The 14,594-nt window shown below is 37.5% G+C and overlaps 1 protein-coding gene across 1 annotated transcript in view; it reads left to right on the top strand.

Annotated features, from left to right (window-relative positions):
* The first annotated feature begins 2,593 nt into the window (after positions 1-2,593).
* The window catches only part of LOC101347079 (thymus-specific serine protease-like), a 26,658-nt gene continuing 14,657 nt past the window's right edge, over positions 2,594-14,594 (top strand). The window contains exons 1-2 of the mRNA XM_023731220.1: positions 2,594-2,806; positions 3,610-3,724. Of these exons, the coding sequence (XP_023586988.1) occupies positions 3,641-3,724 (84 nt within the window). The 5' untranslated portion in view covers positions 2,594-2,806; positions 3,610-3,640. The remainder of the gene's footprint in view (positions 2,807-3,609; positions 3,725-14,594) is intronic.

Genomic DNA, 14,594 nt, shown 5'->3' with positions numbered 1-14,594 from the left:
TTACTTGTTCTAATAGACAAGTCAAAGTCACTTTTTATACAATATATGGAGTAAGGACTTTGTACAAGTGTTGTATATATGTGAAAGCATTTTGTTTTTTGATGTTTAACCTAGATGAACTCCTTTACCCCCTTCGTATTTAAAACCAAGTGTCACTTCCTTCAGGACCTCTTCCCGATCTCTCAGACCAGGTGAGATGTACTTGTTGGTAAAGCTTTCCATTGAAAACCTCAGCTCCTCCGTTATAACTTTCACCACACTTGCAATTATTTGTTAATGCCAGTCATCTTCCGTACACTCTGTGCTCCTCGAGGGCAGGGACTCCATCTGTCTTAGATACAAGTATATCTCTTGCACACAGTATGCACATGGAAGACGTGTCTTTTGGCCTGGACTTTCTGTTCCAAAAAAAAAAAAAAAAAACAACTCAAACCAAACCCGTCTTATGCAAGAACAATAAATCATTGACTCATGCAACTAAAAAGTCCAGAGATAGTGATGTGTGGTTTCATCACAGTTGGCCTCTTGGATTCAAACTACGTCCGTAGGATGATTTCTCCATTTGTTGCTTCTACTTTTAGATATGTTGTGCTCATGTGATGGCCAAGATGGTAGTGATTGCTCTAGGCTTATCTGATCCTTGATAATTCCAGCCTTAGAAACAGAATCTTTCAGAAAATATCCCAACCATTGGTTCAGATCACTCACTCACTCATGAGTCCACAACCATAGCTTAGGAGTGTGTTGTCCTGACTGCCTTAGTTGGGGTCAGGAGACTTTCCAGAAAGTAAGAGTAGAGGTCAGCCCCTCCTGACCCACATAGGTTAACAGTCGATTGAGAGTGATTTTCAAAGGGAGAAAAGGAGTTCTCTTACCAGAACAGGGGGAAGGAATGCTGGGCAAGCAGAAATATCTGATAACAATCAGAATATTAATTGGTAAAATTTATTGAGTACTTTATGTGGATTTACAATTTAATATGTCCACTAAAATGCTCAGTTAGTAATGAAGCAATGAATGAATGAAAGAATACAAAGTTTCATGTTTAGGCCATTGAACACTGTATGTTATAATGACATATTGGTAATATTATGACTATCACTGTTATCATTATTGTTGTTGTTTACTGCTAGGAAATTTGTAATATAGATCCTCATTCAGTTATAAGTTGTTAATGGATTTTTCTCATTATTTATTAAAAAGCAATATAAAGGGCCAACATACTTGTAGTGGTCTCTCATCCCTTATGTATTTAAAGAACTTAATACATGGCTTTGTTTGTCTTGCAATTTGCATCTCATTTCTGGCTTTTGTTTTTCTGATTTTACCACTATTAGCTGCTATCTCCCTGTGCTCTCTTGGGTAAGCTAAATTTCATCTTGTAATTTTAATATGTATTTTGAGTGTTTACATAGTCAGCTCAGGTTCTACCAAGTCCTTCTACATTTATTTCTCTTTCCACTCCCTTCCCCTCCACACCAGCTTTCGAGTCTTTTTATTAATCCTTTGAGTATCATTCAGCCTTACTAGATTACTTGTCTGTTTAAAGTTGTGTTCAAAGAGATTTGGCTATTTTACTCAACCTATTAATCTTGGAATTCATTTTTTTAATAAATTTTTCCTGTTTTCATTTTTCCCATATTTTTCTTAAGCATTCTAAATTCCACACTAAGAACTTACTCTTTTTCCACTGAGTTTAACCTTTTACAAGGAAATTTAGTTATTCAAAAATTCTTCATGTATATTCCTGAAATCATGAAATTACCTAAACTTATGTGTGAATGTGTATAGATGGATTTTCCAGGGAAAAGGGTGGTATTTCTTATCAGAGTTCACATTTATGACCTATGAATATTTCCGAGTTGTGCTCTCCTCACTGTAATACTTGCTAACATTTTGTGAACTGGACATTGACTGTTCAAACAGAGGTTGAGGGTTAGATTTTTTTTTTTCTTTTTTTTTACCATTATTATATTTTGCCTTTGGCCCATTTCTGTATGTACACTGGTGAGGGTTTCAGAAGAAGGGAGCCCACACTTTTGACAAAATAATCTTCTGTCTTAAGTCAGTGGTCCACAAAGGGAAGACTTCTCAGCAAGACACAGTTTTTGAGAACTTGCTGCTTCTTGGGGAGGTATCATCTCAGGATGAATCACTTCCCTTCCCCGTGTGCTATATCTGCAAAAGCAGAACCTACTCCTTTTCCAGGCTTCCACTGTTTGGGAGACTATTTTTATTGTTGTTATGAGCTGTCAAATCATTTTCCGACTCATAGAAACCCTGTAGGACAGAGTAGAACTGATATAAGATTTCCTGTGTTGTATTCTTTACAGAAGCAAGTTACCAGAACAACTGGTGCTTTTGAACCACAGACCTTTCAATTAACGGCTGAGTGCTTAACCATTGAGCAACCAGCCAGTGCTTCTGTTGCGAGATTAGTGACACATTGTGAATGTTGTCTTCCCCTTTCTCTTTGTTCATGGAGAACTCTAAGTCTCCCTTTAATACTTAGATTTAAATATATTTGTCATTAATCTGGATGTACAAAATCCACATCAAGCAGTGACTTTCTCCTGTTCTTTCTTCTTTGGGTCGTAAATTTCTTCGACATAAATGATGTCATTGTGCTGTGATTCTTCCTCTGTCCACAGGCGTCATTTTCAGTCCTCACTGCATGTTGACTATTTTTCTGACACTGAGCTCTTCCTTCTTCCTTCTTAATTCACCCACACTGCTAGGCGCTGTGTCCCTGGCCATCCAGCAGAACAAATGGGCTCTGAGATTGAAGTCTTTCCCAAGACTGGAGGTAGGCGAATAATTCCCACAGAACTCAGTGAGTGTCATGCTAAGGACTATGTGGAGAGGCCAACAGACTACTTGTAAACAGCAAGTTCTTTAGATTAGAGAGGATATGAACATCAGTGCTATGAAGCCAGTTGGTCTGAGGCAGGCAAAGAAGAGGTCAAAGGATTAAGACTAGGATATAAAGGGCTAGCAGGATTGAGCTTTATGACTTGGTTAGGCTGAAATAAAATGGATAAACGGAAATGGATAAATGGATAAGAGGAAAAATGGATAATCCTTGTGATTCCTCTCTATAATCTAAGCCTCCCTCTGCAACTTTATTTCATGGTCAGTGACCTGTTGATATATACTGTGTGTGGGTGTGCGTGTGTGTGTGGTGGTATAGAAATTGTATCAATATATGTATATTGTTGGCCAGTATGATTGGGAAGAACATGAAACATCATTTTAATCTCTATTAAGTATATATTATAGGAAGATATTTCATTAAAAATGTGTCTTCTGCAACCTTAATTTTTCAAGATAATCATTGTTCATAATGGCCACAGGATTTTTGTGGTCTGATGGTTGATTTAAATGGAATCATTTTGATAAGAGTATTGTTACACAAATGCTCGATGGAATTACTTTCAGAGGTATATTTTGAAAGCTTAAAAGTAGTGACCATGAATTATTTCTCCTTCCACAGCATAAACATTCTGAAGAAATCTAGTATTCATTCATTTTGGACTGTTTTCTACATTTAGGTTTTGGAATTCAAGTGAAATGGAATTTCATTTGTGTTTTACTCTTTTTTGTCTGCAGGTTATGTGCACCTCTTACAATTAACTCAGAAATGGACCAGCTTTTTATAGTAGAAAAAATAATGTTAGTTACTGCGATAACTGTTCAGGCTAATAGGAAAAGCAATACTACTAAGGTAAGACAATGAAGAAAAAATGGGGGAAATATATGGAGAAAGAAATGCTCAAGCAGGCATTCACAAGGTGTCTAGGTGTCATCAGTTAATTGTAGAGAAAGATACACATACTGTGGTATTTTTTTAAAAAGTAAAATAATGCATACGAACTTCCAGTTCAGTACCAAACTAAATGATGCAACACGGCTGCTGCTAAATTATCTTAAAAATTCCACATCTTCCTCTTCTTAATCATTTTTTATTCTAAATATACTTAGAACCTCTTTCAAAATAATAGAGTAAATGAATTCACTGTAGGTCAGAGTTCAACTATTTCATTATAATCTTTTATTTCAAAGATTTTAGAGAGCTGTCTCATTAAGTATGAGTTCCCCAAACACGATCATAATTAATAATGATAAGAAAATAGAAAAGAGTTGAATTATGTATTGTGGAATGAAGAGTTAGTCATGGTGAATTTTAATAATATGAATAATTCATATGCAGGAAATTTAAAGATAATTTTAATATAAAGATGATAAGATTTTTTAGGTTATTTGATGCACTGGCTCATGCAATAAGACAGGTTTTGAAATGGAAAAAATAACATTTAGAAAAAATAACATTTGGGGACATTAAGGAAATAGTTTTTTTGAAACGTGTCAGAAATTAAGAGATATGTCTTTAAAACTGCTGTAACTAACCAAGTCAGCCTCATCCCAGAGGTCACCCTGTTCAATCCCAGCCTGGTAAACTGCAAAAGATAGTAAAGACAGACATCTGATAGAACAAGGGAATGGAAGTATTCTGCAACCTTCACTGACATTATTTAAAACTTTCTATTTTGAACTAATTATGGACTAACAAGCAGTAACATAAAGTATACTAAGAAGCCTCATATTCCTTTCATCCAGCTTTATCCAATATTAGCATCTTATATAACTGTAGCACATTATCAAAACCAATTGACATTGGTGCAATACAGTTAGCTAGACTACAGATCTTACAGTTTTTACATGCACTATTTTTGTTTTGTTTTGTTTTGTTTTGTTTTGGGTGGAGGGAAGATGAGGCTTGAAAATTATGAGTTGAGAATATTTCACATATGTTCGCAAAGTCATAATGGACAAAGCCTCTAACATTTTCAATTCTTTCTTCTTTCTGTCTCTTCTTCCTTCTTACTCTCTGTTTCTCTCTTTCTTCCATCCTCTCACATTGAGCACCAGTTTAGTGCCAGGCACTGTGCTATGTGCTGGGGAAAGACTGGTAAACACAGTATGGACCACACCCTCCTTCATTGTCATCCCTCCCCTATTTTTATTTTTTTTTTATTGTTCTTTAGGTGAAAGTCTACAGCTTAAGTTAGTTTTTCATACAAAATTTTATACACACATTATTATGTGACCCTAGTTGCTATCCCTGATAATGTGCCTTACATTCTTCCTTTTCACCTCAGATTTCCTGTGTCCGTTCCACAAGCTCCTATCCCATTCTGCCTTCGTGTCTCGCCTCGAGACAGTAGCTGCCCATTTAGTGTCCTGTATCTACTTAAACTAAGAAGTACACTCTTCACGAGTATCATTTTATGTATCATAGTCCAGTCTATTCTTTTTCTGAAGAGTTGGCTTCAGTAACGGTTTTAGGTCTGGGTTAACAGAGAGTCTGGGGGCCATGTGTTCTGAGGTGCCTCCAGTCTCAGTCAGGCCATTAAATCTGGTCTTTTTACTAGAATTTGAGTTCTGCACCTCACTTTTCTCCTGCTTCATAAGGGACTGTCTGTTGTGTTCCCTGACAGGGCTGTCATTGGTGGTAGCTGGGCATCATCTAGTTCTTCTGGTATCAGGCTGGTGGAGTCTCTGGTTTATGTGGCTCCTTTTGTCTATTGGGCTAATATTTTCCTCATGTCTTTGGTGTTCTTCATGCTCCTTTGCTTCAGGTGGGTTGGGAACAATTGATTCATCTTAGATGGTCCATCTCTAGCTTATAAAACCCAGACACCACTCACCAAAGTAGGATGCAGAATATTTTCGTAATAAATTTGTTATGCCAATTGACCTAGATGTTCACTGAAACCATGGTCCCCAGACCCCTGCCTCTGCTACATTGTCCCTTGAAATGTTTAGTTGTGTTTCATAAACTTCTTAGCTTGAGATTTAGTCCAGTGGTGCTGACTCCCCCTGTATTGTGTGTTGTCCTTCACTTCACCTAAGATAATTCTTGTCTACCATCTAGTTAGTGATTCCCCTTTCCATCCCTCCCTAACTTCATAACCATCAAAAAATGTTCTGTGTTTAAACCTTTTCTTCAGTTCTTATACTAGTGGTCTCATACAATATTTATCCTTTTGCCACTTACTAATTTCACTCAGCATAATTCCTTCCAGATTCATCCATGTTATGAGATGTTTCACAGATTCATCGATGTTCTTTATCATTGCGTAGTATTCCATTTTTGGATAAGCCATAACTTGTTTATCCATTCATCTGTTGTTGGGAACATAGGTGGTTTCTGACTTTTTGCTATTGTGAACAGCACTGCAGTGAACATGGGTGTGCATGTATCTATTCGTGTGACGGCTCTTAATTCTCTAGGATATACTCCAAGGAGTGGGATTGCTGGATCATATGGTACATCTATTTCTAGCTTTTTAAGGAAGCACCAAATCAATTTCCAAAGTAGTTGTATCATTTTACATTCTAACCAGCAGTGTATAAGTGTTTCAGTCTCTCCAAAACCTCTCCAATATTTATCATTTTGTGTTTTTTGGATTAACGTTAGCGTTCTTCAGGTGAGATAATATATTATTGTAGTTTAGATTTACATTTTTCTAATGGCTAATGATAGTGAGCGTTACCTCATGTATCTGTTAGCTGCCTGAATGTCTTCTTTGGCAAAGTGGCTGTTCATATCCTTTGCTTTTTTTAACTGAGTTATTTGTCTTTTTGTTATTGAGGTTTTGCAGTATTTTGTACATTTTAGAGATTAGACACTGATAAGATTTGTTGTAGCCAAAATTTTTTTCTCAGTCTGTACATTGTCTTTTTACACTCTTGGTGAAGTATTTTGATGAGCATAAGTGTTTGATTTTTAGGCGCTCCCAGTTATCTAGTTTCTCTTCTGGTGTTTGTGCATTGTAAGTTATGTTTTGTATTCTGTTTATGCTGTGTATTAGAACTCCTATCGTTGTCCCTATTTTTTCTTCCATGATCTTTATAGTTTTTGATTTTATATTTAGGTCTTTGATCCATTTTCAGTTAGTTTTTGTGCATGGTGTGAGGTATGGGTCTTGTTTCAGTTTTTTGCAGATGGATATCCAGTTATGCCAGCACCATTTGTTAAAGAGACTGTCTTTTCCACAGTTAGCAGACTTTGGGCCTCTGTCAAATATCAGCTGCTCACAGGTGGATGAATTTGTGTCTGGATTCTCAATTCTGTTCCATTGGTCTACGTATCTGTTGTTGTACCAGTACAAGGCTGCTTTGACTACCGTGGCAGTATAATAGATTCTAAAATCAGATAGTGTGAGGCCTCCCACTTTGTTCTTCTTCTTGAGTATGCTTTAATTTTCTGGGGCCACTTCCCTTTCCATGTGAAGTAGGTAATTTATTTCTCCATCTAATTAAAAAATGTCGTTGGAATCTGGATCGGGATTGCATTGTATCTATAGATCACTTTGGGTAGAACTGACATATTCACAATGTTGAGCCTTCCTATCCATGAGCAAGGTATGGACTCTTCTTGGTTTCTTGCAGTAGTGTCTGGTAGTTTTCTCTGTATAAGTCTTTTACATCTCTGGTTAGATTTATTCCTAAGTATTTCATCTTCTTGGGGGCTATTGTAAATTGTATTGATTTGGTGATTTCCTCTTGGAAGTTCTCTTTTGATGTAGAGGAATCCAACTGATTTTTGTATGTTTATCTTGTATCCTGATACTTTGCTGAAATCTTTTATTAGTTCCAGTAGTTTTCTTGTGGATTATTTGTGGTTTTCTGTGAGATGATATCATATGCAAATAGAGATACTTTGACTTCTTTCCTACCAATTTGGATGCCTTTTATTTCTTTTTCTAGCCTATTTGCTCTGGCTAGCACCTCTAGCACAATGATGAATAATAGTGGTGATAAAGGACATCCTTGTTTGGTTTGCATTCTCAAGAGGAATGCTTTCAGACTCTCTTCCTTTAGGACAATGTTGGCTGTTGGCTTTGTATCAATGCACTTTATTATGTTGAGGAATTTCCCTTCTATTCCTATTTTGCTGAGAGTTTTTATCATGAATGGGTGCTGAACTTTGTCAAATACCTTTTCTGCATCACTTTATAAGATCATGTGTTTCTTGTCTTTTGTTTTATATATGTGATGGATTACTTTGGTTGTTTTTCTAATGTTGAACCATCCCTGCATACCTGGTATGAATCCCACTTAGTCATAGTGAATTAGTTTTTAGAGATGTTATTGAATTCTATTGGCTAGATATTTGTTGAGGATTTTTGCATCTACATTCACAAGGGATATTGGTCTATCATTTTCTTTTTTTGTATTGTCTTTACCAGGTTTTGGTATCATGGATATGCTGGTTTCATAGAAAGAGTTTGCGAGTATTCCATAATTTTCTATGCTCTGAAATACCTTTAGTAGTAGTGGTGTTAACTGTTGTCTGGAAGTTTGGTAGAAGTCTCCAATGAAACCATCAAGGCCAGGACTTTTTTTGTTGTTGTTGTGAGTTTTTGAATTACCTTTTCAATGTCTTCTTTTGTTATATGTTTATTTTGTTGTTCTACCTCTGTTTGTGTTACTTTAGGTAGGTAGCATGTTTCTAGAAATTTGTCCACTTCCTGTAGATTTTCAAATTTGTTGGAGTACAATTTTTCATAATATTCTGTTATGATTCTTTTAATTTCAGTCGGGTCTGTTGTTTTATGGCCCATCTCATTACTTATTTGAATTATTTGCCTCCTCTCCTGTTTTTCTTTTTTCAGTTTGGCCAATGGTTTATCAATTTTGTTGTTTTTTTTGTAGAACCAGCTTTTGATCTTGTTAACTCTCGATTGTTTTTCTATTTCATTTAATTCTGCTCTAATTTTTATACTTTCCTTTCTTCTGGTGCCCGAGAACGTCTTTTGATGCTCTCTTTATACTTGTTTGAGTTGTAGGGTTAATGTTTTGATTTTGGCCCTTTCTCCTTTTTTGGATGTGTGCATTTATTGCTATAAATTGACCTCTGAGCACTGCTTTTGCTGTATTCCAAAGGTTCTGGTAGGATGTGTTTTCATTCTCATTTGATTCGGTGAATTTCTTTATTCTGTCCTGAATTTCTTCAATAACTCAGTAGATTTTGAGCAAGATGTTGTTCAGTTTCCATGTGTTAGATTTTTTTTTTTCCTTGCTTTTTCTGCTATTGATTTATACTTTTATGGCTTTATGGCCAGAAACGATGCTTTGTAATATTTCAATGCTTTGGATTCTGTTAAGGCTTGCTTTATAGCTTAATATGTGGTCTATTCAGGAGAATGTCCCATGTATGTTGGAAAAGAAAGTATACTTGACTGCTGATGGGTGGAGTGTTCTGTATATGTCTGTGAGATCAAGTTGGTTGATTCTGGCATTTAGATCTTCCATGTCTTTATTAAGCTTCTTTCTGGATGTTCTGTCCTTCACCGAAAGTTGTATGTTAATGTCTCCTACTACTATTGTGGAGCTGTGTAAGTCTGTTTTCAATGCTGTTAGAGTTTATTTTACGTATTTTGGAGATCTGTCATTGAATGTGTAAATATTTGTTATGGTTGTGTCCTCCTGGTGTATTGACCCTTTAATCATTATATAGTGTCCTTCCTTATCCTTTGCGGTGGATTTTACTTTAAAGTCTATTGTGTCAGAGATTAATATTGCCACTCCTGGTCTTTTTTGATTGTCGATTGCTTGATATATTTTTTCAATCCTTTGAGTTATAGTTTGTTTGTATCTTTAAGTCTAAGGTATGTCTCTTGTAGACAGCATATAGACAGATCATTTTATTTTATTTTTGTCCAATCTGCCACTCTCTGTCTCTTTATTGGCTCATTTAGTCTGTTTACATTCAGTGTAATTATTAATAGGTATGACTTTAGTGCTGTCATTTTGATGTCTTTTTTTGTGAGTTGCTTACAGTTTCTTTGTTCCAGTTAATTTTCTGTGCTCAATTATTTTTCTTATGCATTTTCTTTTCATCTTTTTTATTGTTGTTGATTTTGTATTTGCTGAGTCTTTATGTTTTTCTTGTTTTTTATTTTTTCCAGAAGGTTTCTTGATTCTTTGTTTTGGTGGCTTTGTGAAGCCATCATGGTCTGCCTCCTTATTTAATTTGATATTTACTATTGTCTCTGAGCAATCAATAAATTATTATATTTATTTATTTTATATTTGCTTACTGTGTCCTAGCTTCTTGTTCTGTTTTGTTTTGATATGACCAGATAAGCTGGTTCTGTGAACTAGTTTGATTACTGATGTCTTTGAAGCTCTCACGACCTGTCTTTAGCTGGCTAGAGCTGTTACTGTGTATGTGAGCCCAGCAGTCTGTTTACTTGTCTTGTATAGACTCAGCTCAGGTGTCTAGGTCGTTTGTCATCGAATTTGTGGTGCAGGCTCTCACCTACAGTTCTAAAGGGGCAAGAATGATTGTAGTAGGCACAGGTACCTGGCTGTAGTAGTGGGTCATGTGCTGATCAAGGCAAGGGGCTGACTGTTGCTCCTGTGAGTCTGGGTGGAAAGCATGTTCCTGTTCCCTAGAGGGCGTAGGTAGATGGATTTTGCAGCCGGCCTATGGGCACCCAGTTCTGTTGGCTGCATAGACTGGAAGTCACCACTTATTCTTGGACCCCTGTCGAAGGTAGCTTGATGGGGTGTGTGGAACCACCAGTCCTCGGGCCCCTCATGTCGGTAGGTGAGGACCCTGCTTTATCGGCAAGACAGTGTCAAATGTCACAAATCCGCCACTCCTCCTCGTATGTGATACAGATTAAAATAGGCTTCAGGTATAAACCCTGTTGTAACGTGCTATTGAAGGCCTTTGCTGTTGAAATGGGCCCACACAGTTCTATGCAGGGGTGAAAGCCACTCAGAGTCCATGGACCCCTTAAGCTTGTGCCTAGGCAAAGGGGCTGTGCCTGCCCTGAATTCACGGCTTAGGGGAGCTGACAAATTATTTTTCCCTGTTTGTTAGTTTGTTCTCTCTCCAAAGCCAGGAGAATGGCTCAGGGCGCATGACAGGTCCTACTTCTGGCTCAGGTGGCACAGCAGTCACTGTAGCCAGACTGAGACCTGTAGCAGAGTGGGGAGGGGGCAGGTAAATGGGAGATAGGTACTTCCCAAAGAAGGAGTTTATTTTTTGATCCACAGGGTAGGTTAGACCCTTGTACTTATCTTTTGCTGACTGAATGTGTTTCTCACTGTTTCTGGAGGTTTGAACAGACTCTCTGCCCCTTGGTCTCTCCCAAAGTGAAAAATTTGTGCTGAGTGCCATTGATTGTCTCACCCCTCACGCGCCAGCTGATCCAGCTGCTGGGTGCCAGGGCTGGCCAGGTCAAGTCTGGCAACTCCTTGCTGCTACTGAACCATCTCTCCCTCCCTCCATCAATCAGTTCAATTCCTCAACTTTGTCTTTGATGTTCAGGGATCCTAGATTGTCGTATATAATTGATACACTTGTTTCTTTTGATCTTTGTTGTAAAAGACACCACAGAAGGTGTCTGTCTTCTCCATCATCTTGGCCCTGCCCCTCTCCCCTATTCTAATTAGAATCCTTATTAGGCCTTTTGACCAGTCTTTCAGCCTTCTGTCACCCTTCAACCAACTCCTTGGTATACAAAGCTCTAGATTAATCTTCTTAAACCACAGTTCTTACCTCATTGCTTACCTTGCTAAAGAACTCTTAGAAAACTCTTATTCATCAGCAGAATGAACAACTACAACATGTGTTCTGTCTGCCATTACAATAAGTCTATCCTTCTAATGTTCGTGATTTATGTTCTAGCTAAATTCTACAATTTGTTGTTCTTGTACTCACCTGCACATTTAGCTTCAAACTCTAGCTTTCTGGAATGCCCCCAAGCTTTTTCTTATCAAAATACATTAAGTGATTTCAAAAGCCACATTTCCCATTAAATTTCTCCTGATTGCTCCAAGCAGATGCACCTTCTCTTTTCTTTAACTACTACACCCCACTCCCAGTATTTTTTCTGTGGTCTTATTCTATATATTTTTCTTGAACTCATTTTATGCCTTATGGGTACATTAGTGTTAAAAGATCATAATCTCCCTTAGAAAAGAGATTCAGTTTCTCTTTCTTTTTCATTTTTTTAAAAATTATTATTCTACTTCAGGTGAAGGTTTACAGAACAAATAGTTTCTTATTAAACAGTAGTACACATATTGTTTTACGACATTGGTTAACAACCACACAACATGTCAACCTTCTCCCTAATCTACCTTTTTTTTTTTTGTTGAAAATATACATAGCCAAAGATACACCATTTCCAAAATTTCTACATGCACATTTCAGTGACATCAACTAGTCTCTTTCAGTTGTGCTGCTATTCTCACTTTAGATGAAGGTTTACTGAACAAAAAAGTTTCTCATTAAACAGTTATACACATGTTGCCCTATGACAATGGTTAACAAATTACTACGCATCAACACTGTCCTTACTCAAACTTGAGTTCCCTATCACCAGCTTTCCTGTCCCCTTTTGCCTTCTAGTCCTTGTCCCTGGACAGCTGTGCCTCATTAGTCCCATTTTGCTTTATGGGGCTATCCAAAACCCAGCTTAACAGTGAACCTCGGAAGTGAATTTACCACTGAGCTAAAAGGGTATCTGAGAGCCATACTTTCGGAGTATCTCCGGTCTCTTTTAGGCCAGTAAATCAGGTCTTTTTTGTGTGTGTTAGAATTTTCTTCTATATCCTTCTCCAGCTCTATCCAGGACTCTCTGTTGTGAACCCAGTCAGAGCAGTCAGTGGTGGTAGCCGGGCACCATCTAGCTGTACTGGACTCAGTCTGGTGGAGGCCTTGGTAGCTGTGGTCCACTAGTCCTTTGGACTAATGTTTTCCTTGTATCCTGTACTTTTCATTCTCCCTTGCTCCTGAAGGAGTGAGACCAGTGGAGTATCTTAGATGGCTGCTCACAGGCTTTTAAGACCCCAGACGCTACTCACCAAGGTAGAATGTAGAACATTGTCTTTATAAATTGTGTATGCCGATTAAGCTAGATGTTCCTGTGATCATGGTCCCCACAGCACTCTGCCCAACAATTCAGTCCCTCAGGGAGTTTGGAAGTGTCTATGGAGCTTCCATGACCTTTCCTTGTACAAGTTGTGCTGGTTTCCCCAGTATTGTGTGCTGTCTCACGCTTCACCAAAGATACCACTTATCTATTGCCTATTTAGTGTTTCCCCCCCACCACTCGCATCCCTGGTAACCAACAAAGATTGTTACTTTTTGTGTATATACTTTTTCATGGGCTTTTACAATAGAGGTCTCATACAATATTTGTCCTTTTGTGATTGAGTTATTTTACTTAGCATAATGTCCTCCAGTTTCTTCCATGTTATGAGATGCTTCACAGATTTATCGTTGTTCTTTATCATTGCATAGTACTCCATTGTGTGTATGTACCATAGTTTGTTTATCCATCTGTTGATGGGCATCTAGATTGTTTCCATCTTTTTGCTATTGTGAACAATGCTGCCATGAACATAGGTGTGCATATGTCTATTTGAGTGACGACTCTTATTTCTCTAGGATATATTCCTAGGAGTGGAATTGCTGGTTCGTATGCTATTTTTATTTCTAGTTTTCTGAGGAAGTGCCCTATCATTTTCCAAAATGGTTGTATCATTTTGCATTCCCACCAGCAGTGCATAAGAGTGCTGATCTCCCTGCAGCCCCTCCAACATTTGTTATTTCCAGTGTTTTTGATTTGTGCCAGTAATGCTGGGGTGAGATGGTATCTCATTGTGGTTTTGATTTGCATTTCTCTAATGGCTAGTGATCGTGAGAATTTCCTCACGTGTCTGTTGGCTGCTTGAATGTCTTCCTTGGTGAAGTGTCTGTTCATTTCCTTTGCCCAATTTTTGATAGGATTATTTGCCTTTTTTTGTAGAGGTGTTGGATTTTCTTGTAGATTCTGGAGATTAGACCTTTGTCTGACTTGTACTGTCCAAATTTTTTTTCCCACTCTGTAGGTTCTCTTTTTACTCTCTTGGTGAACTCTTTTGAAGAGCATAGTTGTTTGATTTTTAGAAGATCCCAGTTATCTAGCTTATCTTCTGAGGTTTGTGTGTTGATGGTTATGGTTCGTATCCTGTTAATGCCGTGTATTAGGGCCTGTAGCATTGGTCCTATTTTTCTTCTATGAAGTTTATAGTTTTTTGGCTTTATATTTAGATCTTTGATCCATTTTGAAGTAGTTTTTGTATACGGTGTGAGGTATGGGTCCTGTTTCATTTTTTTGCAGATGGATATCCAGTTTTGCCAGCACCATTTGTTGAAAAGCCTGTCTTCCCAATTTGATGAGCTTTGGGCCCTTGTCAAAGATCAGGTGACCATAGGTGGCTGGATTTACATCTGGGTTCACAATTCTGTTCCATTGGTCAATGTATCTGTCATTGTACCAGTACCAGGCTGTTTTGATTACTGTATCTGTATAGTAGGTTCTGAGGTCAGGTAGTGTGAGTACTCTAACTTTATTCTTCTTCTTCAGTAGTGCTTTACTTATTCGCGGCTTCTTCCCTTTCCATATGAAGTTAATGATTAGTTTTTCCATCTCTTTGCGGAATGTTGTTGGTATTTGAATTGGGATTGCGTTGTATTTGTAAATTTCTTTGGGTAGAATTGTCATTTTCACAATGTTGAGTCT

This window comes from Trichechus manatus, unplaced genomic scaffold, assembly GCF_000243295.1.
Source record: "Trichechus manatus latirostris isolate Lorelei unplaced genomic scaffold, TriManLat1.0 scaffold00041, whole genome shotgun sequence".
NCBI lineage: Eukaryota > Metazoa > Chordata > Mammalia > Sirenia > Trichechidae > Trichechus > Trichechus manatus.
Note: the sequence above shows the minus strand (reverse complement) of the source record. Positions and strands in the feature narration are given on the sequence as shown.